The sequence below is a fragment of the Oreochromis niloticus genome, linkage group LG17 (genome assembly GCF_001858045.2).
Source record: "Oreochromis niloticus isolate F11D_XX linkage group LG17, O_niloticus_UMD_NMBU, whole genome shotgun sequence".
Lineage (NCBI taxonomy): Eukaryota > Metazoa > Chordata > Actinopteri > Cichliformes > Cichlidae > Oreochromis > Oreochromis niloticus.
In genome coordinates, this window is record NC_031981.2 from 38,764,894 (window position 1) to 38,792,190 (window position 27,297).

The 27,297-nt window shown below is 42.6% G+C and overlaps 3 protein-coding genes across 3 annotated transcripts; 2 read left to right on the forward strand and 1 right to left on the reverse strand.

The window, feature by feature from the left end:
• Positions 1-64: 64 nt before the first annotated feature.
• psmc2 (proteasome 26S subunit, ATPase 2) lies at positions 65-4,793 on the forward strand. The gene is made up of 12 exons (XM_003458671.4): positions 65-245; positions 494-531; positions 633-714; positions 1,691-1,790; positions 1,970-2,101; positions 2,194-2,266; positions 2,348-2,443; positions 2,540-2,704; positions 2,799-2,886; positions 2,996-3,198; positions 3,277-3,373; positions 4,099-4,793. Exons 1-12 carry the CDS (start codon positions 176-178, stop codon positions 4,254-4,256), a joined length of 1,302 nt encoding a protein of 433 aa, XP_003458719.1. The 5' UTR covers positions 65-175; the 3' UTR covers positions 4,257-4,793.
• slc26a5 (solute carrier family 26 member 5) lies at positions 4,664-18,175 on the reverse strand. The gene is made up of 18 exons (XM_003458674.5): positions 17,999-18,175; positions 16,722-16,994; positions 15,503-15,642; positions 15,200-15,310; positions 12,476-12,657; positions 12,143-12,307; positions 11,828-12,063; positions 11,575-11,722; positions 10,350-10,463; positions 10,157-10,234; positions 9,969-10,064; positions 9,605-9,711; positions 9,405-9,474; positions 9,228-9,320; positions 7,603-7,707; positions 7,257-7,469; positions 7,076-7,130; positions 4,664-5,109 (listed from the first exon to the last, which is right to left on the reverse strand). Exons 2-18 carry the CDS (start codon positions 16,886-16,888, stop codon positions 4,961-4,963), a joined length of 2,229 nt encoding a protein of 742 aa, XP_003458722.1. The 5' UTR covers positions 16,889-16,994; positions 17,999-18,175; the 3' UTR covers positions 4,664-4,960.
• A 3,350-nt stretch (positions 18,176-21,525) lies between these two features.
• Positions 21,526-23,077, forward strand: LOC109195065 (uncharacterized). Its single transcript, XM_019346504.2, has 3 exons — positions 21,526-21,704; positions 21,824-22,106; positions 22,198-23,077. The coding sequence occupies exons 1-3, from the start codon at positions 21,613-21,615 to the stop codon at positions 22,486-22,488; spliced, it is 666 nt and encodes a 221-aa protein (XP_019202049.1). The 5' UTR covers positions 21,526-21,612; the 3' UTR covers positions 22,489-23,077.
• The last annotated feature ends 4,220 nt before the right edge of the window (positions 23,078-27,297 follow it).

A 27,297-nucleotide genomic window follows, 5' to 3' on the forward strand; every position in this document is an offset into this window, starting at 1 on the left:
ATTTTTTTTTTTTTTTTTTTTTTAAAAACCATGAAGCTGGTACATCCTCAATACAATTCCCGCTTGTGTGTTCCGGTAAGTGGCGCATAGCGGCGGAAGCCTAAAGCTGCTGTGTAATTGTAGAGTTTAGCAGTCCCGATTGTTCGCGACTAAACAGTTTGTTCACACATTAGACATGCCGGACTATTTGGGAGACGACCAAAGGAAGATTAAAGAAGAGGAGAAGGATGACTCCCCTATTAGAGGTATATCTAAAATAGTTTATTTAAAACATGGATACTATTTCCCGAAAAGAAGCGTCGATATCAGCTAGCAACATGGCTAATGTTAGCTTAGCTCGTTGAAAACAGTTGGTGAATGTATTTGCTACCATGTTGTTATAAATATGATCTGTTTACGGTGGAATAAAAAGTCTTGTATATACTGCATCGCTCAGTCCGACGACGGTGACAGAGTGCACGCGCATTCATGTGATTGTGATTCTTTTTTAAAGCTTTGGATGAAGGGGACATCGCTCTGCTCAAAACATATGTAAGTATGGATTTCAAACAAAACCACAGCACCAAGCAAGGGTCAAGGAAATGGAAGTGATTCCACAGTGAGTGAATGTGTTGTTTGCTGTTCACCACCAGGGTCAGAGTACCTATTCCAGACAGATCAAACAAGTGGAAGATGACATACAGCAGCTGCTCAAGAAGATAAATGAGCTGACGGGTGAGCGACGAATCCAGAAGTACATTTGTGCCACAGCAGGGCAGTAAGATGTAGAGTTCTCAGTAAGCTTCTTACTCGACTTGTTGATTGTTTAAAAGCGGTCATAAGCAACAAAACGTAATTTATTGGAAAAGCTCATTTGCCGAATTAACTTTCTAAACCTCCGAAATTTCCAGAAGCCACTTGTGTCTGACCAAATTTCAAGTACTGCGTCAAAATCAGGGGTTTTACTCCGGCTTTCTTAGATTTTCTTTACTTGGAATTCACCATTACAATTTTCAAACGTATTCAGATATTCTCAGTTTCATTTCTAACAACCAACAGTAGTACAGGAAGTATTTGGTAGCTCTATAGAAGTGGTTTACACATTAGCTGACAAGCGAAAGGTCGCTGGTTGATTCCAGCAGGAGATGCAAATCAGAAAAGGCTTCTGGACTAAAAATCCTGAATGAATTTTGTCACATCCAGAAACGATACAAAAGTTACAGACTTGATGATAACTGCAGCTGCATTGTCCTGTGCATGTTAAGTGATTATCTTGCAACATACACAGGACTCAATAGCACTGTTGCACTATACAAATACATTTGGACAAGTTTCATTAAGTGCCAGTTAAACCTCGTGTATTTTCACCCCTCACTTAATTATTTGGTGCTTGCATGGCCTGTTACTTTAGATGCAGCTGTCTAGCTGGCCTTTCCTGGCCACCCAGTACTCTGGGCTAAGGTAACACACAAAGAGAGATCACCTTTTCCACCACAACCCACTGCTATGGGGCCAGTTTAGATTTAAAAAAGACATGTCTAGTTGACTTTAACTCCAAAAAATGGTAAGGGCAGCATTGCTGTTGAAAATGGATCGTCTTAAATTTGGAATGATTGTCCAGCTTTATCAGAGGAGTATATATGGACGGTTTTGGTTCTTTGGAATGCTGCACAAGATGCTTTGTGTCTGATTTGTTTTTTTAATTGCACAGGCATCAAGGAGTCTGACACAGGCCTGGCTCCACCCGCTCTCTGGGATCTAGCTGCTGACAAGCAGACACTGCAGAGCGAGCAGCCGCTGCAGGTAGCAAGGTAAATGTTTAACTTTAACATCACCAAAATGTAAAGTGTGGTGTTATATCGCTGATCTTCCCTGTGGGATGTTTCGAGGAACATTCCTGTCAATCCGACATGAATTTTCTTAGCTTTCCTACTTCCTTCCACAGCATTTCCATTATGTAGCTTCATGATTCTTTATTTTTTTCTGAAAGATGCACAAAGATCATCAATGCAGACTCTGAGGATCCCAAATACATCATCAACGTCAAACAATTTGCCAAGTTTGTGGTGGACCTGAGTGACCAGGTGGCTCCAACTGACATCGAGGAGGGCATGAGAGTGGGGTGAGGCAGAAGCATGATTTAAATGTGTTACATAGTTTCCAGAAGGTTCCGTCAGCTGTAAGCTAAGTTTAGTGTCCTGTCTGTTTTTCCAGGGTTGACAGAAACAAGTATCAGATCCACATTCCTCTGCCTCCGAAAATCGACCCCACTGTCACCATGATGCAGGTTAGGAGGCGAGGAATACTTTGTGATTGTTTGGTTATCTGTCTGCTTGCATGTGATAACTCCTTTGCCCACTTGCTTTAGGTGGAAGAGAAGCCTGATGTGACCTACAGTGATGTTGGTGGATGCAAGGAGCAGATAGAGAAGCTGAGAGAGGTGGTCGAAACTCCGCTGCTCCATGTGAGTGTTCCAAAGTTAGAACCACCACTGAGGCATGAGTGAAGCAACTGTCTTCTGCACATGGAAGCTCACTTGTCGTCTTTTTCTTCTCACCAGCCTGAGAGGTTTGTCAATCTGGGAATCGAGCCTCCTAAAGGTGTGCTGCTATTCGGGCCCCCCGGTACCGGAAAGACCCTGTGTGCCCGGGCTGTGGCCAACAGAACAGACGCCTGCTTCATCAGAGTCATCGGCTCTGAGCTGGTGCAGAAATACGTGGGAGAGGTGCGCTCACGAAAAGAAAGATTAGCTGCAGTTTAGATCAGGAAGGTTGATTCACGTAAACGTCTGCTCTGACTTTTCCTGAACTCGTTCACAGGGAGCCAGGATGGTGCGTGAGCTCTTTGAGATGGCCAGGACCAAAAAGGCCTGTCTGATCTTCTTTGATGAAATTGATGCTATTGGAGGTTAGTCTCATATTTACATTACTTGTATGTAACGTGCAGCAGTCCTTTTAATCCAGTGTGAAGAAAAATCAATTCTGAGTGTGAGCGTGTAACCCTCTGAACCTGCCAGGTGCTCGTTTTGATGACGGTGCCGGTGGAGACAACGAGGTCCAAAGGACCATGCTGGAGCTCATCAATCAGCTGGATGGTTTCGACCCTCGAGGCAACATCAAAGTGCTGATGGCCACCAACAGGCCGGACACGCTGGACCCGGCCCTGATGAGGCCCGGACGTCTGGATAGGAAGATTGAATTCAGCCTGCCTGACCTTGAGGTTAGTTTCCAGTTGGATTGTTACACTTTTCTGATGTAGTTCTGTCCAATTCAACCATCTTTAAAACCCCTGTTGCAGGGTCGCACCCACATCTTCAAGATCCATGCCCGCTCTATGAGTGTGGAGAGAGACATTCGCTTTGAGCTGCTGGCTCGCCTCTGTCCCAACAGCACCGGTAAGACTGCAGAGCAGACGTCACTTCCTGTCATGTCACAGTCTCCCTCAGCTGCTTCTTTATCTTTTTTAGTGTTTCCTGCTCGTGTGGGTGTGGCATACATCAGTTGTCCTTTCCTTCACAATGCCGTTGTCACAGAGACACTAAACCAGCGGTCTCCAAACCACGGACCGGTACCGGGCCGTAAGAGTTGAGGCTCGGTGTGAAATTTATGGTTTTCAGGGTTTTTATCGTTAACTCAGTTTCCCTGGGTCTTTGGTACCGGTACTGGTTTTATTTTGTTGTATTGATCCGCGACACCATAAAGGCCGGTCTGTGAAAATATTGTCGGACATAAATAAATAAAAAGTTGGGGACCGCTGCCGTAAACTACTTGCTTTCCCTGAGTGGCTTCCAGTACTTTTCCGATTTGTTTGTCGACTCCTTGTTAGTTTAGAAGAGTTCAGACTTATTAGTGTAGTACTGATGTATGACCACACGGGGGCAACCTGTTACTTGGAAAGGTTTGTCTTTTATAAATTTGGAAGTATGTTATGTTAAAGTAGATGAGAGTCTGAAGCAGGTCTCGGCTGTCCTTTAACACGATCCTGTATTTCAGCCAAGTCAAACAAACTGTTTTGAATGGCTTGACAGCGTGAGATAAAGGTAGTCTACATGCAGGTTTAATAGTTTTTCAGCTCTAGACTGAAAATCTGAGCACTCTTATATCGGGTGTTTCCTTTCAGGTGCCGAGATCCGCAGCGTGTGCACTGAGGCGGGAATGTTTGCCATCAGGGCCCGCAGGAAGATCGCCACAGAGAAAGATTTCCTGGAAGCCGTTAACAAGGTCATCAAATCGTACGCCAAGTTCAGCGCCACCCCCAGATACATGACCTACAACTGAGTGTGTGCTTGTGTGTCTGATTTGGCTTTGTCAAAAGAAACAGTCAAAAGGATTTTGTTGTTGTTGTTATTCTTGTTCACTAAAAAATAAAAGTTATTCCAGATTTGAGTTTCAGTGTTTAACAAAATAAGCACAGGGGAGCTTGAAAGGCCTCCTGTGTCGTTCACTAACAGCACAATTAAAGCTATCCACTGCATTTATGTAGTACTCTGAGTCATATACCAATGCACATGTACAGTAACAGCAACATGACACTCCAAACAGACCAGAAAGGTCATTCCAGATCAGAATCAAAAAACTCATATCGACAGATTATAGGTAACACTTTGGTACCAGCGTGATAATGAGGTGGTCAGTATTACGTTTACAACACAAGGCTTCCAAAAGTACCTGCTAACATTATCATGTAGACAAAGCTGCAGCTTTAAAAAGTACTTCAGCAAACAGTGAGAACTACAACATGACTAAAGTGCAACGTCAACACTGTAGAGAAATCAGGCTATAGATGGACACCACATTCTGAAGGTTCTGATTAAAGCAATGTTCTTGCTGCTTTGGAACTTTAACAAGGCTACGAGATTCTTTAAGTGCACTGTGAGTGTGAAAAACACTGATATTTCCGCTGAAAACAAGTTCACAGCGAGGTTGTGAGAGTGCCACAACGTCCCATTCCTGTGACTTGTTCTCAGTTACGTTGCATCCTCTCAGGTCATGTCGCTGACCGCAGCCACAGACGGGTGAGAGTTTGAGTGCTGACAGTGGAGCACGGCGTCGTGGACGGTGGGGAACAGGATGTCTGTGGTCAGGTCCTTAGTGAAGAACTTCAAGGTGTCCAGTTCAGCCAGCAGGTTTCCTGCAGAGAAACATGCAGCAGGCTCAGTATTTACATCAATGACAACAGACTTTGTGAAGGAAAGACTCACTGCAGCAGGGCTAATAAACGTTCAGTGCAGACACTGAGGCGTTCCTGCAGTGATACCTTTGTTCCATTTACAGGGCACACAAGGGAAACTTTTCAGGACCACTGTTTAAAGCAACCTGCTGTGTTCATTTCTTGGACTGCACTCGACAGCAGCTTTGTTAGTCTGAAACGAGCCGCTGCAGCTTCATCCCTGCCTTCTTCTGGCTAGCTGCCACTCTGAAAACATCCCTGAGCGCTCATGAGGCAATAAACTGAAAGTGAACTGTAAATATATTGTGTGACATCATGTTTACCATTTGGTTCCAAATGATATCTTCTCATTTTCAGTCCCAAATCCCATGCAGAACAGGAGTGTCCTGTTTGTTACTGCAGGAATAACACTGGCTTTAGTCTTTGCTGCCAGTACAAACACAGCCTGTGATTCAGTCTGTCAGGACCCACAAGCTTAATCATTCAAACCAAAACTTTCATATCAACAGAGTTCTGTCATAAAGCTTGCTGCCTGTTTCCATCCATCTTTTACATTATGATCCCACTGGATCTCAGTGTGTGGAACTTGTCATCTCCACTTACAGACCTTATCATGTTCTCATTCATGCAAACATCAAAATCAGCCAATCACATGACAGAGGCTCGATGCAGACACCAACTGGAGTTCAAGGCGAGCATCAGAATGAACATGGCATGACTGTAGATGCCAGATGTGCTGGTCAGGATCATCTCTGAGGTTTACAGAGGATGGTCTGAACAAGAGAACATAACAGCAGTTCTCTGAGAGAAGATGCCTCGTTGATGTCAGAGAAAAATTGTGATGAGAGTGATGGGAAGGTAACAAGTGGTTATTTGAGTCACTCTTACCACCAAAGAGCACCGAAGAGCTTCTCTGAATGCACCTCATGTTGGAAAGCAAATGGGCTACAGCAGCATCAGACCACAGGGGCGCCACATCATCCAGCTACAAACAAGAACCTGAGGTTGCAGCATGCACAGGCTTTGCCTTGTCTGAGTAATCTTGATCATTATAACAGCATGGATTCCTCCTGCCTTGAATCAGTGGCTTAGTGGAGCTACAGTGTGAGGGATATTTCCACGTCCATGCCTTTCTGACCACAGTGTACCCAACTCCTGCAGGACGATGTGTAATCTACGGTGGCCCTGAGAGGCCAAATGGACTGCAACTTAAGAAAACACCAGCAACAAGAAAAACGCTGCAAAAGCACACAAAACACCACAGAAATAGGAAAACACAGATTTCCAAAAGCACAAGGGAAGTGTTTCTGGGGAGACAATAACCCGACGGACCAATTGCAATAACCCAAAACATGGTAGGCGTGTTTTATCATGATTCATATAATACTGATGACGATTTTTAGGCTAATAGTTAGTAGGCTAACACACTTACCTCTCATCTTTTCTTTCCTTACAAAACCAATAGATCCTCCACTTCTTTTAAGTGTCTCCCAGCACAATTCTTAGCATATTTTGGTTCCTATTTTTTCCTATTTCCATTGTGTTTTGTGTGCTTTTGCAGGGTTTTTCTCATTGCTGGTGTTTTCTTAAGTTGCAGTCCGTTTGACCTCTCAGGGCCACCATACCAATCCTCTTAAACTGGTTTCTTGAACATATCACGGTCCACAAATAGTCCCCACAGCTATTTGTAAGGATAAGCGGATGGATGGATGGGTTTTAATTTCTATAGCGTTTTCTTAGGTAGTGCATATAAAACAGAAAATCTGTACAGATATTATCAGACCTAATAAAAATGAAAAGTCTTAATAAAGTATATGATGTTGTTCTCTCCCCTTTTGCACAGTTGAGGTGTGTCAGGATACATTTCACTGCGTGTTGTACTTGTATAACTATGTGTGTGACAAATAAATAATCTTGAATCACTTACTGTTGCAGCCAGCTATGACCACCCGGACATCTACGGTGGCATACTCTTTAATTACCTGCACAAACAGATATTAGTTTTTAGTATTTGAGCTCTACACCATAAAACAGTCACTGGAGTTCAGTGAAAATATGCATGCAGCTGGTGCTCCTGTGCAGTGCAGCACTGGAAAAAGGGCCAGAACCTGTCTGATGGCTTTAGCTCCCACTGAGTCGATAAAAGTTGCAGACGTCCAGTCCAGGATAATGGAGTGGACTGTGCTGAAAGGCTCAAGGAAGACCGCCTCCTCTGAGGCTGAGTCGCCATGTCTGTCGCCAAACTGGCCGTTCTTCTGATCCTCCGCCACCGCCACGTGGCCCTGGGGCAAAACTTCATGAGTCACTGCCTCATCCTTGTACTAGAAACAAAGTAGCACACCAAAACATATTATATATACACACACACACACACGAGTGTGTATTTAACCTGTATTTAACCTGTTAACAAAGCTCACAGATTGGATAGACAAGAAAAGAAAAACAGTGACTCACCTTGGCACAGATTTTCAGCGGAGACGACTGATTGCTGTTCGCCTTCTCCTTTTGTTTTTTTTGGGCTTTCCGAGCAGCTTGTAAGTGTTCAGGGTTTAGCCCCGTCTGTAAAGATCAACATAATTAAAACAGAGCTGTTAACATCCAACTCAGCACTTCATTCTTCCTCACTCGTTTACCTCTACCATTACCTCACGTCTTATTTTCGCGATTCTCATAATCAACTGTGTAAAAATAAATCTTAAAATCCAACATAAAAAAATTCAACCTGAATAAAAACAAAAGTTTTTTCTGATAATTATTCATTTTACATTACATAATACACTTGTTATTAATCTCTGTCTCTCTTCCACAGCATGTCTTTATCCTGTCTTCCTTCTCTCACCCCAACCAATCACAGCAGATGGCCCCGCCCCTCCCTGAGCCTGGTTCTGCCGGAGGTTTCTTCCTGTTAAAAGGGAATTTTTCCTTCCCACTGTCGCCAGAGTGCTTGCTCATAGGGGGTCATGTGACTGTTGGGTTTTTCTCTGTATGTATTATTGTAGGGTCGACTTTACAGTATAAAGCGCCTTGAGGCGACTGTTGTTGTGATTTGGTGCTGTGTAAATAAAGTTGAATTGAATTGAATATTAAAAACAAAAATGAGAACTGAAATAATGTTTTACAAAACAAACATATATTGACGTCTTTACTTTTAAACTTAACATTGTGAACACAATAAGCATGAAGCACATGATCAACTGCTTTCAGTAATATTTGTGCTTCTCCTGATTTGTCACAAAACAAATGTTAATCTTGCACAAAGATAACCTCAGTAAATGCAAAATGCAGTTTTCAAGGTGTGATTTCATTGTTTAACCAACACAAGCTATCCAAACCTGCACCTAGGTGAAAAAGTAATTACCCAGAATTCATAGTTCCATCAACTGTCCAGGCTCTGAAGCAGTAAAGTAATGACTCTGTTACCCTTTGCAGCTGATTGTGGCACCATGTGTTGCTTTTTGAGCTCTTGTAGCGCAGGTCTCTTTGTGTTATTGATGCAATCAGGTATGGCTGTGACTAGTAAACACTGAGCTAAATCCATGATCTTACAGCGGGACTTTTTTTACCCTTTAAGGACTCAACATGCCACCACAGTAGCAACACAGACTGATCCCTAGGAATCAGTTGTTGCTGGTAAAGCACTAACTCCTTAGGTTAAGACTGGAAGAGGCTGGGAATATTTCCCACTTGGTGCTTAGACACTAAATAAACCTTTGTTTCAATACACACAGTAAAGTTTAAAATGTTTTTTTACTGTTAATTATTTGAACACATAAAAAGCAGAAATGACAAAGGTAGAAACTTTTTCACTGAACTGTGTGAAGGTTCAGCTGTAACGTGAACAGGCTACAGCTACAACTGGAAACCTTCATTTGTAGCCAAGACAGTTAAATCACAAGCAAACGGACTTCCTGCTCATCTCAAAGTAGAGCTCTGCTCACATCTACCACCAGATAATTACACGCTCACGCTGCTCCTCTCAGACTGAGCCAGTTAAGACCCAGTGATAATAAGTGTTTCACATATTTCCCCCACAAAAGGGGTTTCTGTTTGTCTCTGCTTACATACAAACACAGTACTACCTTCTCCTTGAGGCTGTTCACATACAGGTCACTGTTAGCAAAGTAGATTGAAGAGTTGGAGTGGAAAATCTTAATCCCCTCATATTCAGCCGCCTGAGAACACAAACAGCAGTTTTGGTCAGTGTGGATGTTTTTCCTGCCTTCACACAGAGCAGGTTCCTCTTCTCACACATTTACCTCTTCATACTCGTCGACGTCACAGTAGAGCCCCGTGTTAGCGACGTGGCCCAGGATGGAACTTTTAGGGCTGGAAGAGAAAGAAAACAGCTCGGAGCACAAATCAAACCTGCTCGTCAAATCACTTTGAAAACTCTCACAGCTGCCTTTAAGCTTCAGTTCAAGTAAAAACACATATTCTCGCTGCTTCGTATCATTACCTCTGTGTCCTGTATATGACTGTTAATATGGCGAATGTGACGGCCACCAGGAGGCCGTAGTCCAATCCCAGCAGCACAGAAGCGATGAAGGCAATCACCCAGATGGCCTGAGAGGACAAAAAAGAAAGTATCATGAAACTAGCATGAAGAGAAAGTGTTTTGCAAGACCACAAAGCAGTTTTTACATATGCAAATGTCTTCAGACAACGTGCATTTATCTGATCGTTTCCACTCCTGTCCATTATAGTCACGCTTTCTGCATAAAGTTGAGCTTCTCCACTGTGTATTCACTCAGGTTCACAAAAAACACCTCTCAGAACAACGGTGCACTCTAAGTCAGCTAAGCTTGGTTTTAAAGACTGACCAGTTCAATCTTGCTGGTCCTCCACAGACTGGGAATGTCTCTGAACTGCTTGAACATCCCTATTAGGTTGACCATGATGATGGCAGCCAGCGCAGTCTGAGAAACACAAGCAAACATGAGAGCCAAAGAAAAACATTTAGGTGTGTACAGTCTCACATGTAACGCCCAAACATCAGACAGGGACTCACCTGAGGGAGCGGCTCGAAGACAAAGCCGATGGCCACCACCACCACCAGCACCAGCAGCGACGCCAGGAGCCCTGCAATCTAAAGCACACACATAAAAAGCAATAACTCCATCAACACACCTCTCTCACTCTAACAACAGCTTTACAGCACCAATTTAGATAGTGTAATCATTCCTGTAGTTGGTGTGTGTCACCTGTGTTTTCCCTCCTGTGCTCTCCTGGACCAGGCTCCTCGACATGGAGCAGGTGACGGCAAACGTTTGGAAGAAAGAGCTGATGAAGTTACACAGACCGAGGGCAATGAGCTCCTGAAAGTGGACACGTGGAGGAAAACTCTGAAAACATTGAGCTTCAAAAAGAAAGGAAAGTCCTTCTGCAACAACATTTTCACACGTGAGCTTTGGACAATTTCAGGAAAATGCAACCCGTATATTTTCCACAGTCGTGCTTTGCTAAATGCGACAAAACCACATCAACAAACTGCATCACTGCATCCTCCTCTGTCAGGAGTTTGAAAAGTTCAGGGTTGTTTGTCCTTAATCACGTGACCTGCATTTATGTGTCGGTTAAAAAAAAAAGAAGTAAATGAATAAAAAAAGTTACACTGTTCAAGTGCAGATGGAGCGTACACGCCTGGAGGAAACACTTTGTTCAGTCTTAAACAAACAGTACAGTCAGGCAACTATACAATGCTACAGACAACTCAGTGCTATTCATACAGCACCAAATCACAACAACAGTGACCTCAAGGTGCTTTATTTTGTAAGGTAGACCTGGCAGAACCAGGCTCAGGGAGGGGCGGGGCCGTCTGCTGTGACTGGTTTGGGTGAGAGAAGGAAGACAGGATAAAGACAACAACAACAAATGATGATCGCACTTATTGAGCACGGGAGTTTTGCTTCACCGAGTTCTAAAATTTTATAGATAAACTCAATCTGACTAAACTAACAACACAAACAGTTGATGTCTTTATTAAATCAAGGATATGCTTACACGTAACACTAAGAGATGAGATGACACAGCTTTGTAGGAGGAATGTTTGCAGCTACACAAAAACATGGAGGCTGTTGTTCTCCAACTTACTTGAATTCAAGCAGTCTACTTGCTTTTCCAGGCTGCACAGTGAAGACTGTGCTGAATAAAGATTTGAAAAGTATGTTTGTTTTGGGTTTTGTCAGATTCTGTGTGTGTGCGGGGGGGGGGGGACGTGGATGAAATGAACAAGTTCCAACAAATTGGAACAATGAACCTTTTTGTGAGCAGCATTTCCAATATCAGCGTGCAGAATAAAAATATAACTTTACAAGATTTGCAACAAACATCTAGAGGACGTCCCATCATCCAGGTTTCTAACCAAACATTTAGAGCCACACACAGTACCAGCAGCTCATCAGCAGCTCACCCCGTGGACACACTCACCTGGTTGCCATCCACACTGTAGCCATGTTTCAGGGCAAAGATCTTGGCCAGCGAGACATCCATGGAGAATCCTACAATTGCTATAGCAAAAGAATCTGTGACCAAATTGGGCAACAACGAGATGTTTGGGGCAGCAGGAGGGCGAAGCCTGTAACCAATAAGACAACATCTGTATACCTCTGTCACATACGTGCACAGAACAGGAGCTTAAACCAAAAGACACTTAAACAAATCTACAGTGTGTGCAGCCTACCCTGTTGGTATGTTTCCAACTACATGGACCTTGTATTCCTTTGACAACGACAAACCATAAGAGATGCTGGTAGACACAATGACCACAATGATCTCTCCAGGAATGGGAATGGGCAGCTTCTTCTTGAAGCGCTCATTGAGAACTTTGATCACATAAAGGAAGATGATGCACCCGAGCCCCAGAAGGAAAGTGGCAATATTGGTGCTGGTGATTCTGCTGAGTACTGCTTTGACACTCTGTAGTGACAGAAAGGTAAGTGTTAGCGATTCATTGACCATACTGGGACGGAGAAAGGCCGGGCCTCTCAAAACTCACATAAATAGCAGAGAGAAACCCAGAATATCGCTGCGTTTCCACCCCCAGCAAGTACTTCAGTTGGGAGATGACGACGTGCATGGATGCTGCGGTGGTAAAGCCTCGCACCAGGGGCTCGGTGAGGTAGATTGCTACAAAGCCAAACCTGAGAAGACCTAAAACAATCTGAAAGGAATGCAAAAGAAGAGGGGATCATTCTGTTTTTGAAAAACAATGTTTCATACAGAAACATTTAAAATCGAGTTGACACATCAACAGTGATTCATACATGCTGCTGCTGCTTTGGATAAACAGTGAGATTAGCCACGGCTGCTCTGTAGGTGGGAGGCTGACCTGGATGAGTCCCGCCAGGGTTGTGACCATCACGGCCACCTGGACCCTGCTCTTATCACGAAGCTCCACGTTGATGGCATCAGATGCGTTGGATCCAGTAGCATTGATATTCATATACATGCTATCTGGTGCCTCCCTCACAGCGACGCCCCCAATCATCAGACTGATGACAGCAAAGGTTCCTGCAGGTCATCGACACAAACACAGCGCTATGATAGGCTGGGTTCAAAGCTGATGTCAACTACAACGAGCTCTCAAATCCAGCACAGAAACTGCAGACTTGTGCTTGCACCGGCCTTTACTCTCACCACCGCTGTGACGGTAAAGGCCGTCCTGCCTCACACTTGAAAAGCAGCCCAACTATTTCCTCTCGTTCTCTGCCAGAGGGAACCATCATCATTTCCACAGCAACCTGATGTCAGGCCAGATTTGGGCCAGCGGTGATTTACAATCTTTGCAGATTAGCTCCTCAGCTTCAAAGGGTTGAGCAGGTCTAGTTTATTGGACCTATTCATTGGACGGATTTAAACTGACAATTGAGACAAGCGTGACAGTGTTGGAGAAAAGAAAGCAAGCACATTGGTGAGACAACTGAGGCTGGGTTTAATGAAATCTCAGTCCTGCTGCTTATGTCAGTCTTTAAGTAGTTAGAGGCAGGGAGTTTTACAATCCCAGTTCAAAAGCTGGAAGCCACACAGAAAGTTTTTACAACATCCATCAAGCTCTGATTTCAAAAACCTCCCACAGAAGACACATTCTGAGGGATTATAATGTTACAGTTTTTGTTGTTTTGTTTTCACATTTACGAAACTTTTGAATTGAGAAAAATGATGTGGGTACATGCTGATTATCACTTTGAGACTAAAAACACTTAAACCTGCTTGGAGAGCGCGAGGTTAAGCCTCTGTGGGCAGTATTTACTTTAAAGGGAATAGTAGAGGTCAAAGGTGACATTTGGATGCAGACGTGAGCCCCAGCATCATTTCCTAAATGTTAATCAGAATTTTAAAGACATTTTAAGAACGTTTGAAGATCAGGTAATAATGTCATATTTATAGTCACCATATAACATAAACACTCTCAGGAAGAAGGTAAGCAGCATCTATACAGTACTGTCTGTATATTATCAATACACACCAAACGTGTGTGAATGACAGTTCAAGTTAGAAGGTTTTGTCAGTTTTTAAACCAACAAAATCATTAGTGGAGCTTGAAGACCTCGGTGGATGTCAGCCAAATATGATGTCACTCCCTCCACCCCCAAAGTTTTATCAAAATTCATTCTGAACTTTTCAAGTTATCATGTTTTAAGACAGAATGACACACACAGACACACACATGCATATACACACACACACACAGAACCTTCTTGGCAGAGGAAATGAGTCACAGTACTCATCTATCATGTGATAACGGGGTTTTCTTACTTGCTTTCAGAACCTGCACCCGTAGGTAGAGTCATCCAGCCTCACAGACAGATAACCACAGTACAAACTACTGCACACAAAAGAACATACTGTAAGCTACAAAGTAACAAAGCTATGACTGGATCATTGCACTGTGGGACCAGAAGCCTTCGTCCGGAAGGAAGAAACTGAATCTCACTATGCAAAGTGTGTGAGTCATGAAGCACTCTGTCTGAAAGGATGCTAGGTTTCGTCTGTGAGAGCACGAAGCTCTTTGAGCTCTTTCTGTTCTTTACAGAGAAATATCCAAACCATCACACCAACAAAGAGGACCAAGAAGGTTTAATAAAAGCACAGCTGGCTTTAACAAAAGGAAATGCAATATTTTTATTGCACCTGTCTTTTTTCAGGAGACAAAAACCTCTTTCTCCCACAGTTGCACTAAACATCACTGCAGCACTTTGGCTCATTCAAGTGTGTGCTTTCTGATGGAAGGCTCATCTGTCTCTTAGTCTGCCATTATGTGACGTATCGTTTCCTCCCCATGTGACAGTTTTACGGGAACACTTCCTGTTGTGCTTCCACTGTCAGGTCACCTCGTTTGTGGGGTGCTCCATTGGGTCCAACTGTCAGATGGACTCATAGGTCACAGCTGGCATCTAAGACTTGGACCCATTTCAAGGAAAGGAAGATGTCACAGGGTGAGGCCGCTGAAATGTCACAATCCTCCCATGAAAGCTAAGCACACAGTTAGCACAAATACAAACATTTCCTCCACACCTTTCATCTCGTAATCTGAATCACTGTGTAACCAAGTGCACCTCATAGCCAAACACAGCATGTAGTCACTCACAAACAGCTCTGTGAAAAATGACTCGTCGCCTTCAAGACTTTGATGTGACACCATTAATGTGGATTAAGAAACACCACCATAGAGTATAAAAAGCTCAACCATGTAAAAAATGATATCATCTTGCCTACATTTGTCTTTTCTAAAGAATTTCTTAGTCTCTCAAAAAGCGAAACAGCTCAGTGCGTCTGACAGTCACCATCTTTGTGTTTTGAAAGCAGACATGAAGAACACAGGTGGACCCAATGAAAGACAAATTCTGGACAATGTCAGGAGAATCAGACTGGAAACAAATCATCTATAGTTCCCTATCCTCATAACAGGCAGCAAAGCATTACTAAGTAAATAAGAGGGCGGAGCTTATGAAACAATGAAGAGCATATTGTAAATCTTTTCTTGTACGTAGGTAGAGCAGGTCACACAGGGCCATGAGCTCAGAACAGAGAATCTTTGAGGCGGCTCTCTCACCTACTGATATGTGTCTGGACGTGCCAAAGAAGGTGTACAGCAGGACTGGGTAGAAGGAGGAGTACAGACCATAAACTGGAGGCACAGCAGCCAGCATAGCGTAGGCTAGTCCTGTGGAGCAGGGAAGATAACACGTTTCCAAATAAACAATCCAGGAGGTTCAGTGATTCCATCACAGTGTCAAAGTGTCAGCGATGCCAAAACAGAGTCAGCATGAAGCAGAAAACAGTTCCTCTGGAGCCGGCAGCCGGCCCTGCACTCGGCCTCAGCATTTCACACAGTGCTGCTGCACAGTTTACTGACCTTGTGGAAGCTGCACAACTCCCGTGCTGAGACCTGAGACCACATCTGAAAAGAGGTACTTCCTGACTGGATACGACGGCAGCCATGAGAGAATGGGCATGAAGCTCAGAGCTGCTGACTTGGCCTTCTCTGAAGAACACCTGTGGATATTCAACACCAATCAGATTTTTCAAAATCCACCACAGACGATACTCTGAAGTTTTTCTGGAGTCAGTTTTCATGTTGTTGGCTGCAGCTCAAGGATTCAAGAAGCCCCCTCGTGTTAGCTGAACTTTGGTATGAGAAATCACTACTATACCTTTAATAGCAGCATCACGTGATTTCCACTGGTGAACAGATGTTTGTTCAATCTTACACCACAGAACTATCATTTCAGTGATGTAGCAATATTTGTTCTGCTTTTACAGATTTAAGCCCCAACACAACTTCACTCTCACTTTGCACAAGAGTTATTTTAAAAAAAACATGGATGTTTTACAACATTATGAAACGTTTGTGTGCAGAAATGACACGTTTGTTGTTCTCTCTGTAAAATGAAAACAAATGCATTTCTATAAAATGACACGGCACTCTTTAATGTGTCACTGTGTCGATTCCCGCTCAGACCCTGAGGTCTGTCACTCCCTCTGCGTCACTGCCATTTGTCCTGCGTCTCGTGGATGGTTATGAGTGGAGACCCATTCTTTACCAACTCCCAGGTTGCTCGCTGTACCATTCCCATGCACATCTCTGCTTTTTGTTTAAACACCTCCTCATCTCCCCTGAGTAAGCCCTCCCACCTGTCCCAGTCCCAAATTCCCAGCGACCTGGCATCAGCATGTCATTTCCCAGCCTTGTTCGGGCAACTTGTTTAACCAGTCCCCTGACTTCTCTCCCTTTTGCTTGTACTTTGGAACATTTGCCCAGCTGCATCAGTTACCAAATAAAAAGCAGGGACAGAGAATCCCAGGTCTGTGCAGTTTAGCTCTGAATAACTTGTCAGAATCCAACATAATCTATTTCAAGATCAGTGTTGGAACTTTTTTGCATTTTAATGTATTTAAACATCTTATTTTTCCACTCATGAAAAGGATATTCTAAGGTTGCACATCAACTCCCACAGATTTCCCACTGTCTTCTGGATTCAGTTTATACAGCAGACCAGGATCTTGTGTGTGGAGCTGTCGATGCTGATCTGTTCAACGACATGTTAACAGGAAATGTCCAGAGAAAGACTTACTGGAACTTTTCTGCCAGCTTCTGACAATTTGTGGTGGTGTCTTCTTTGCGTTTAAGAAGCTTTGTCTGGATCAGAGTTTCATTGTAGACAGGACGCTCGATCCTGTAAATCAGCTGGGAGGCTTCATCCTCTCGAGCTGCTGCAGCCACCACTTCTTGTTGATCCATAGTAGAGGCCGGAGGGCTGACGTAGAATCTATGTCCCTTGTAGTTTACCTCTCCCGCTTTTTCTTCTCGGTCATTTCACTAGCTGGTATATCCTCATTCCTTAAACCTTTTCAGAGCAAGTGAGGACAAGACATGACAAGACAGTTATGATTTCTACGAGCATGGGTGATGATAATAAAGAAGCCCTTTGCTATGCCGATAAAGAGATTTCAGTTTGATTTGCAAGGCTGCTACTTTCAAATAAATATTTGGTCTCTGACCAGCTTATGTAATGGCTTGCATTAAGTCTGATCTACTGGGGGAAAGTTTGCTGAATAAATCATACTGCATAGAGTTTGCTCAGGGTAGGTGCACAGTGTTTTACAGCTACAGGCAAACCTCTCCCCCAAAAGTCTTTCAACCACACGCCTTCATGTTTCGCGATGGAGGAACAAAGCCATGCATGTTTTTAAAAGAGGAAACACGTAGCTGGTCTGGTTAAGTACTTGGATTACAGTTCGACACGGTGCCTTCAGAGTCAATCCAAAAACACAAAAAACCCGAATCTCTGGCTTTACAGATAAATAGTGAATGAAACTACAGTAATACTGTAAGAATGGGCGACTGTTAGTAAGAACAATTAGAATACAGTCATGTATTTGATGTTTACATTAATTATGTATTATAATAAATCTATATATAATTATTATTTTATATATAATAATATGCAAATGAGTAACACTTGTGCTTTTTGTACTTGCTTGTTTTTTACCCGTGTGTGGAACAGGTCCTGAACTTTAATAGACTTATGTCAAAGGTTTTTTATACATATATATTATGCATTTAATAAAGTCGGGTCTTCTGTTCAGTCAACTCTCGCGCCGACAGTTGAACGTCTCGGGCTTCTTTCCATTTCCTCTCCTCTGCTAGCTAGCTCACATCATGTTGTAAAAAGCGGCTTTGATAAATTCACAGCGGAGACATTAAATTTTAATTAAAGGGGAAATATGAGCTACAGGTATGGCAGCGAGCGTAACTACCGTAGCTCCCGTTGTTGTGACAGGAGCTTCACCTCGTCATAGGGAAACACTTAAGCTAACTGAAAGACACTAGCAAAGATATTTGACTCACCTCCATCCTCCTTGTTTTCCTCCTCCTGCTAAGATGCTGTCGGCTCAAGGAGAACACACGTACATAAACTGACCTCTTCGGTTGAAGTTTAACAAGGGCAACGTCCTTTAACTAGAGCACCAAACGCTTACGATAAATCACAGATAGAATATGCAGACAGAATGAGTCCCTCTGCTTAAAATTTTCTTGGAACTTCCGGTCCGCAAGAACGGGAGTAGCTCTGCACGCATGCGTCGTTGTCTTTATCGATCCCATTTTGTAGTCCTAAAACAAAGGGTAGGCCTACTTTATGTTCTTGCTATGCTTTCATATCACTGATAGAAGAGAGAAAGGAAAGGGGACCTTTATATTTTAGCAGTTTTTGTCTAACAGGTTATCTAAATCTGGCATTTCCCGTTCTCTCTGAAGATAAATACCAAATATGGCAGACATATTTATTGCAGACACACATAGCTGTATACAACACCGCTGTCACACTATCTACTGGAGGGATTGGTGTAGTCCCACAGCGAGTCGTTCCTGTGCTGGAAAACAAAGACAGAGTGGGAGCTCTTGTGTTTGGGGACAGAGGGGTGGATGATGAAAGCAGAAAGTGTTTGACGTGTGGCAGGCTCGGCCCCCTCCTCCCGCTGCTGTGTTGGTCACCAACACGTGCTACAAGTCAGGTGGGGAGCCAGGATTCTGCTTTGGAGTGGGCACTCGTGTAATTGTTAAATCACAAGACTGCAGTCAGTTTTACCAAAGGGCAGAGACAAAGAGCACTCATGGAAAGCTGCCATGCTTTCAGGGAGACAAATTCAAGAGGGAGACATTTCCCGTCATGTCTGAAGTTACTAAAGATAAATCCATCCTCACGCTGACCGTCAGCTGTACTCTGCGCAGCCGCAAACTGTTTGTATGCCTAAAGAAAAGCCACGTCCAGTTTATTACAGGTGAATTATGCCTTAACAGCTGTGTCGACAAATGTGTCTTTTTTCCACTGAAAAAACTCAGGGTGGTAAACATCTCATGAACAACAGCAGAAAGTCACAGCAGTTTTAGTATAACCAAATATCCCAGCTCAAACAGAGTCATGCAAAAAAAAAAAAGTAGGTTAAGCAAAGTTTGTTCTTCCTCTGCTGGACAACCTCTGGACGGGGGTGTGCTTGCTCAGGTTTAACAGGTATTGGTCAACGTGAAATGGCTAGATAGAACTTTTTTTAGTATTATTTTTTTAGTATTTTATTTTGAATTAAGTGAAAATGAAACCAGAGAAAATTGTGCCAATAGTCAGTTAAGCTGCTGAAGCAGGGCCCAGAGTACTGCAGTGGTACTCCCAGATGGCAGCTGCCCTCCGGCACTGAAAAGAGTTAAAGGGGCTGGCTTGGCTTCCACATTACCCTCATGGATTATGGAACGAACTCATGTTTAAAAGTGTATTTTTATATTTTAATTTATAATTATGAACAATAAAAGTAATGCATGTTAATATTGTTGCATATATATGTATAGAAGCTCAGGGGCCCAAAGTGCAAGAAGAAAATATCCCTGATACCACTGCAGCAGCACCCTGATCATATTTTCATGTCCTTTGTGCAAAATTATAACCCTACTGTGAATGTTGCAGCACAAGTTGACACTTACCAGATCTGGCAACGTTTTTTCTAATTTTGTGCTATTTTGCTGAGCCCATATAAACTGTAGTCTCAGCTTACACTGTTGCCATGTCTGTCAGCCTCTGACCGGCACAGCACCAGGTGCAGTCTTCTGCTGCTGCAGCCCATCTGCTTCAAGGGTCCATGTGTTGTGTGTCCAGACTACTTTGGTTGTAACTGTAGTTTGTACCTGAGTTACCGTTGCCTTCCTATCAGCTCAAAGGAGTCTGGCTATAGTCCTCTCAAATTAAGCAGACTGATCATGTCTGCATGCCTAAACATACTGAGTTGCTACCATGTGATTGACACATACACATTCGTGAGCAGTTGAATAGGTGTACCTAATAAAGTGGCCTGTGAGTGTATTCTGTGCTATACCTTTTTTCACCGAGACAAGATTAAATCAGAAATAAGACAGAGCAAGACAAGACAAACAAGGAAGTCCTACGTGAAATGTACAATGTATACACAGAAACGTACACAGTGTATGTAAGTGTGTATACAACTGTATGTGGGTACTTTTGTGTGCATTTCTGGGAGGGGGTGCATATAGGAAGAAAACAAACAACAGATAAATAATCATGTATAACCCTCACCCGTCATGAAAATCGTCAATCAACTTTAACCCAGCTACTTCTGAAAACCTGTTTTGACAAGATCATTTCCAGCTTTTCATGATTGCCCTCATTCCCATCCACAAAGGAAAATGATGTAATCAGCCTATACTCATTTTGTTTGAGGTTAAAGGTTTCGTAGTGACAATAAATATCAGTTTGATGCTTTTTAGCAGGATATCTGTTTATCCTCAAAGACCACAGTGGGTCAGCTTTCCCTGCAGGAGTGGAATCAGTTAGAAAAGGTTTAGGTGTCAAATTTCTATACAAGTTCTTAAATATTTAGCAGAGACAAAAAAATCAAATTAAGTTTATGTGTAAGTTCAATAAGGAAGATCTGTAATGACTCATATGGCTGCTTATTTGTTCTTTACATCACTACCACTTTCCCACATTTTCACTCTGAACCATTACTCCAGCCTCAAGGGTCACTGTCCTGCAGGTTTTAGCTGATTTAAATGGCTAAATTACCTCCTCAACATGTCTTGAAGTTCTCCAGAAGCCTGGTAATGAACTAATCATGTGATTCAGGTGTGTTGACCCAAGGTGAGATCTAAAACCTGCAGGACACCGGCCCTCGAGGCCTGGAGTTGGACACCCCTGTTCTAGTCCAATCATCTTCTTGCCTGCCTTCTTTGAGCCAATCAGTCTCCTAATTCTCCCGCTTAGACTCTCATTCGTGCAACCCACCGCCTTCCCATCTCCACCTCACAGACAGCTCAGTCAGAGCTCCACCCAAGCCTTTCATTTCAGTCACTTACAGTTTTTTCTGAATGCTTAAACCCTAACTGTGATTCTTATAGCACAATTTCTAAAACTATTAATACTTATAGCAAAACCACTCACTGAGTTTGCAAAACTAAAAGCAAACACTGCATTGCACTCAGTTTGCCATTTTGTAACACACACTTTGCAAACCTGTAGCTACAATCCACTGCACAGCACTCTTTTTGCAGAACTGTAAACACAACTCACTGCTTTACACTCAATTTCCAAATGATCAACACACTCCTAGCAAAATTATACACATGGGTGTCATTAACACTATTTTGCCAACTGTCTGGCACACTTTCACATGTGAAAACTGTTTTAGATAATTAGTCCACTTTGCAATCAGCCTAAGCACTATAAACAGGCCACAGGTAAGCTGTCTATGTGGAGTACAATGGAAGGAGCAGCAAGAGTGAGAAGAGTGGGAATCAGAGGAGGCCGAGGGAGAGGACGTGGAGGTGAAGAAGTTGGAGGAAGAGGACGTGGAGGAGCAAGAAGAGGACGAGGAGGGGAAAGAGGAAGGGTAAGAAGAGTAAGAAACAGAATAACTGATGACATCAGAGCTACAATAGTGGACCATGTCATCAACCATGGGATGACCCTGAGGGAAGCTGGCCAACGGGTTCAGCCTAAACTGAGCCGCTACACTGTGGCAGGCATCATTAGGACATTTCGAAATGAGAATCGGTAAGTAGTTTGTAGCACTGCCATACTCTAATGAGACACACAACAGTACCATACATGCAAAAATACTGAAATTTCCCACATGTGGGACTAATAAAGGTTATCTTATCTTATCTTTACAGAATTGCTAGACGTCCAGATGTTGGGGGCAGAGGCAGAATGTTCACTCCAGAGCAAGAGACCCATATAGTGAACATGGTGATTGCCAATAATGCAATAAGACTGCGCGAAATACAGCAGCGCATAATTGATAATGACACCATCTTTCAAAATATACACCGTGCAAGCATTTCTGCACTGAGTCGTGTATTTGTGCGCCACAGAATAAGAATGAAGCAAATTTACAGAGTTCCTTTCGAGAGAAACACAGAACGTGTAAAGCAACTGCGATATGACTATGTGCAGGTAAGCTAGTGTCATTGGTTCTGAATGTGGAAGTGCATACTGTAGTGCTGTGCATGGGCCTGATGTGTTGCATTTGTTTTGTCTTGTCCAGAGAGTGATGGAACTAGAAGCAGATGCAATGGGACATGAGCTACTTTTTGTGGATGAGGCCGGTTTTAACCTCAGTAAAACCAGGAGACGTGGCAGGAACATTATTGGACACCGTGCCATCATCAATGTCCCAGGACAACGTGGTGGTAACATAACCATGTGTGCAGCTATAAGCCAAAATGGTGTTGTTCACCATCATGCAACCATAGGCCCATACAACACTGCACACATTATTGCATTCCTGGACACCTTGCATGACATGCTCACTGTTCAGAGACCAGAGCAGACCTGATATGTCATCATATGGGACAATGTTAGTTTCCATAGGGCTGCTTTGGTCCGCAACTGGTTTACAGACCACCCATCCTTCATGGCACTCAACCTCCCTCCATACTCTCCATTCTTAAATCCCATCGAGGAGTTCTTCTCTGCCTGGCGCTGGAAAGTGTACGACCGTCATCCTCATCAACAGGTAGCCCTTTTACAGGCAGTGGAGGAGGCATGTGGAGATATTGACCAGGCATCATGTCAGGCCTGGATACGGCATTCAAGGAGATATTTTCCCCGGCGCCTTGGACTGGAGGATATCGCATGCGATGTGGACGAAATTTTGTGGCCGGACCCAGAAAGACGACATGATGTAGGCTGATTGTCTTTTTTTCCTTTTTTTGTGAAATTCCTATTCTGTGTTCTGACTTTGTCTTGGTTTTGATGAGTGTGAATAAACACCAATACTTGAAGTTTGGATCCTTGTATGTTTACATGACACTATGACAAAAGTGTGACCTCTAATTGACATCTGTACACAGAGAAAGCAAAAGCCAGATGTGTTTTGTATTCATACCATCAGTGTGCAGTTGGCGCATTGTGTGCTTAGTAGATGATGGCTTGTGTTAACTGTTTGATACGAAAACACCATTTTTACGAAGGTGTGAAGAGTTAATCTAGCTGTGTTCGCTTTTGCAAGAGAACTACAATGTTTTGATAATTGGGTGACAGGTTTTCTTATTTGTGTGTAGAGTTTTGCAAAAATAGCCAATAGTTACAAAAAATGTGCTTAAGCAATCAGAAAAAACTGTAAGACTTGTAGCACTGCCATGCTAATGAGAAACACAACAATACCATAGATGTAAAAATACTGAAATTGTTACTTTACTGAATTGCTAGATGACCAGATGCTGGGAGCAGAGGAAGAATGTTCACTGCAGACCAAGAAACCCATATAGTCAATATGGCGATTGCAAATAATCCTATACTTGGAAATAAACACTTGTGTTTGTTTTGATGTGTGTGAATAAACACCAGTACTTGAAGTTTGGATCCCTCTATGCTTACGGATCTATGACAAAAGTATGAGCTCAAACTGACATAGCCTACCTTGTGCACAGAGAAAGCAAAAGCCAGATGTGTTTTTATTCATACCATCAGTGTGTAGTTGGTGCATTGTGTGCTTATTAATATGATGGCTTGTGTTAACTGTTGGATACGAAAATACCATTTTTACAAAGGTGTGGAGAGTTAAGCAACGGTTATTCGCTTTTACAAGAAAACTACAATGTTTTGCTGATTGGGTGAAGAGTTTTCTTATTTGTGTGTAGAGTTTTGCAAAAATAGCCAATAGTTACAAAAAATGTGCTCAAGCCATCAGAAAAAACTTAGGATCACTCTCACTGTGTTCTATTTGAGAATAATTCTTCTCAATCAAGCACAGACGACAGACATGGCGGCTGCTGAATGACTGGACGACACACCTACTCATCATAAAAGTAAAAACCGACCTCTTGGCTTTCAGTGGTTTTAGTATAACACCATACTTGTTTTGATCTTGTACATGAAAACGTGATATCAGATTACGGAATTAAATTAAAAATTTCTAACAACAAAACAAAGACAGGCCCCGGCTGAGAACCAAATAATTTGAACTTGGATCAAGGATAACAACCGTGTTCAACTCTATGAGAAATCAACTGCTGAAAGAGGGAGAACCCAAATACAGACAAACGGAGGCAGGGAGTAATGATAACAAAGGCTGATTACCAAACACAGACGAAACAAGAAAACCAAACTAAACAAAGAACCAATGAAAAAAACCTAAACTGGAAAAACACTAGGAAACTTTGAATACTTGGTACATGGAAATGACCAAGGACTGAGGAAGACAGACGACACTGTGGGGTGACAAGCGAAGTGGAAACACATGGGAACACGGCAGGAACAAATTAGACGTAACGAGGGGAAGCAAAACTGAACACACTGAACACAAAAGATGGTCAAAATAAAACAGGAAGTACACTGAGACCATGACTAAGACGTGTGGACTTGATTCGAGCAGACATGACAGAGCTGAGGAAGAGGGAGAGACAGAGAGGCCTTGACAAAGACAGAGGAAAGATAAGCAAAGCCTGGGGAAACAAACACAGAGGACACGACAGACTCTCACAGGAGACATGGGGATGATACTAGGACACAAAAGGAACCTAAATGACAAGAGACCAGAAACACAAGTAATCCAAAAAGACCCCAAAAGAACCAAACCCAAGATTAACTGTATTAAACTTGAACCAAATCATCTTCATTATGCCAAAGAAAGAATCAAGTTGTTGACACCTGAAACAAGTCAGTATGGTTTAACCCACCTACTCACAGTGCTTGGGTGCTTTTGGCTGGTCTGGCTCTCAGATCGCTAACTCTGAGTCATCCCTTCATTTTCCTCACGTCAAGGTTGTATACTGTTGTTCACAGGAATGTCTAAAAATTCAGAGCAGCATCATTCAAAAGATTAAACACAATGTGCATAGAAAATGTGATTTATTTTTGTTTACTTATTTTTTATTCTTCTGGAAAAACAACATAAAGGGGGCGTGACTGCTGACCCAACTGGTTCCATAGATGGTTCTCCAAATTGTAACAGAACTACAGCTGAGATAAGAAAACTAAGTATTAGACGCAAGAATGATGTGCAACCACATTATAGAAGACATTATACAATATTTTCTCACTGGGTACTGAAAGATGGGGAATGTACATGACATTTCGATTCAGTCCACTTTTTGACAACCTTTGCTTTACCCTTAAAGCCGCCCACCCTCCCCCCTTGGTGGCCCTACTGTGCCCTACCTTGTAATTACCTTTAGAAAAGACTACAAGTTTCTCAGCTGCAGTTGTTGATGGAAGGAGATTACAAGCAATAGCAGGAGGGCCATTTCTTGACCATGGGCTAGAGTATAAAGATATAAGAAAAAGCCAATCAAGTGAAAAACCAAATGATCGCACCTGCACGCTTGTTTGGTAATTACATAGCCATAAAAATAAGAATTTAAAAAGCAAAAGTAAATTAAATGATCAAAAATTATTTAAAACAAACAGAAAACATGCAGCTTACTTGTTATTTCATCAAGATCAGTTCGTGGTGGACTTTTGACTGTACCAAGAGTCACAGCTGGGGTCTTGATGTGATTTCCTTAGCCTACTTTTATGGCCTTTGGCTTGAAGTACTTGGGTCGTTGATGCAGTGTTTTTGTGTTTATGGATTTTTGACTTTTGTTTATTCAGTATTGTTTATTGTCTACTTGTGTTTCCTAGTTTAGTGTTGTGCAGTGAGTTTCTCGGTATATCTAGTTTAGGTGGTCTTGGTTGTTTTTTGGTCCCTTTCATGTCCCTGTCTTGTCTCTGTGTCCTTCCCTCAGCAGCTCCCTGTTAAGTCAGTCTTGTGTGTTTTTTCCAGTCTTTCTCCTCAGACTGAAGAGTGGATGGAGTGGCCTGAAATGCAGGATTGCAGCCGATGGCTTGCAGGTGAGGCTGGGCTGGCACTGGTGGCCGACTCTGCCCAACACAGGCCAAAAGCACCAGAAGCACAACTCTTCCCTGGACCATGACGTTATCATGCTGGGTGGCACCAAAATTGCCCTCAAAAGAATCCTGAGTCAGCAGTGAGTAATTTACATGGCTGCTGACTTTCTTGGATTTAGTAGTCATTTCTCAAGCGTCTTCTCCAGAATTAAACTAATTCACTATTACCCATGGTCACCATGGTAGGCACATAAAGTACCATTAAAAGTTGACAGACCTTTACATGAAACATTACTGCAATGTCTCGAGTGCTGAATGTATACAGGGATGGTCAGCACTCATTTACATCTATTAGTTCTAGAACTGGTAGACCAGGTAGTCCATTGAGCAGCTGCCCAACCTGAAAAATGCAGGTGGAGTGTTGACAAAGCAGCCTGTGAAATGTATTAGATTCAGACATTCTCACAGATAATGATTTGGAAGTGCTCCTGAGCCTGCACTTGATCAACTTGCTTCTTTATTAGTCTGGACATGGTCAGAGCTGCTGTCCCTGTTTTATCATCATTAGCACTTTCCTTGCTAATGTATTAATATGTTATTACTTCTCAAACGCCATCTTCTCTGCATCACACATGTTAGCCAAGGCAGTTAGAGAGAGGAAACTCATCTGCAGACCAGAGATTTATCAGCCAGTCCAGGTCACTCTTGGTCCATCTGTGGTCTAGAATATAGCCCAGGACAGACAAGGTTGTAACATGGAATTCATCATTTTCTGCCTTCACATGAAGCGTATTTTCCAATAAATGCTATAACTCTTTCCTTACTTCTGTCTTCCATGCGTTGTTGGAGGTAAGCTAAAACTAAAATGCCACTAAATACATAGTTGAATTCAAAAAGTGCTTCAGTATATAATTTACTGAAACTTGGAAGACTGTTGATGCATTGGTTAGTCCAAAAGGCATCACTTAACCCAGGGGTCAGCAACCTTTAACACCCAAAGAGCCACTTGGACCCGGTTTCCACGCAAAAGAAAACACTGGGAGCCGCAAATACTTTTTGAAATCTAAAATGAAGATAACACTGTATATATTGTTTTTTACCTTTGTGCGAACATCTAAAGTAAGTAAGTAAAGTTTATTTATTAAGCACTTTTCACAGACAGGCAGCCACAAAGCGCTGTACACAAATATTAAAATAAACAATACAATCAATAGACATTATACACAATGTAAAAGATCAAATGTAAATAATGTAAAGAATATAAAATACGTAGATCAACAAAAGGCTTGTTTGAACAGAAAAGTTTTTAACT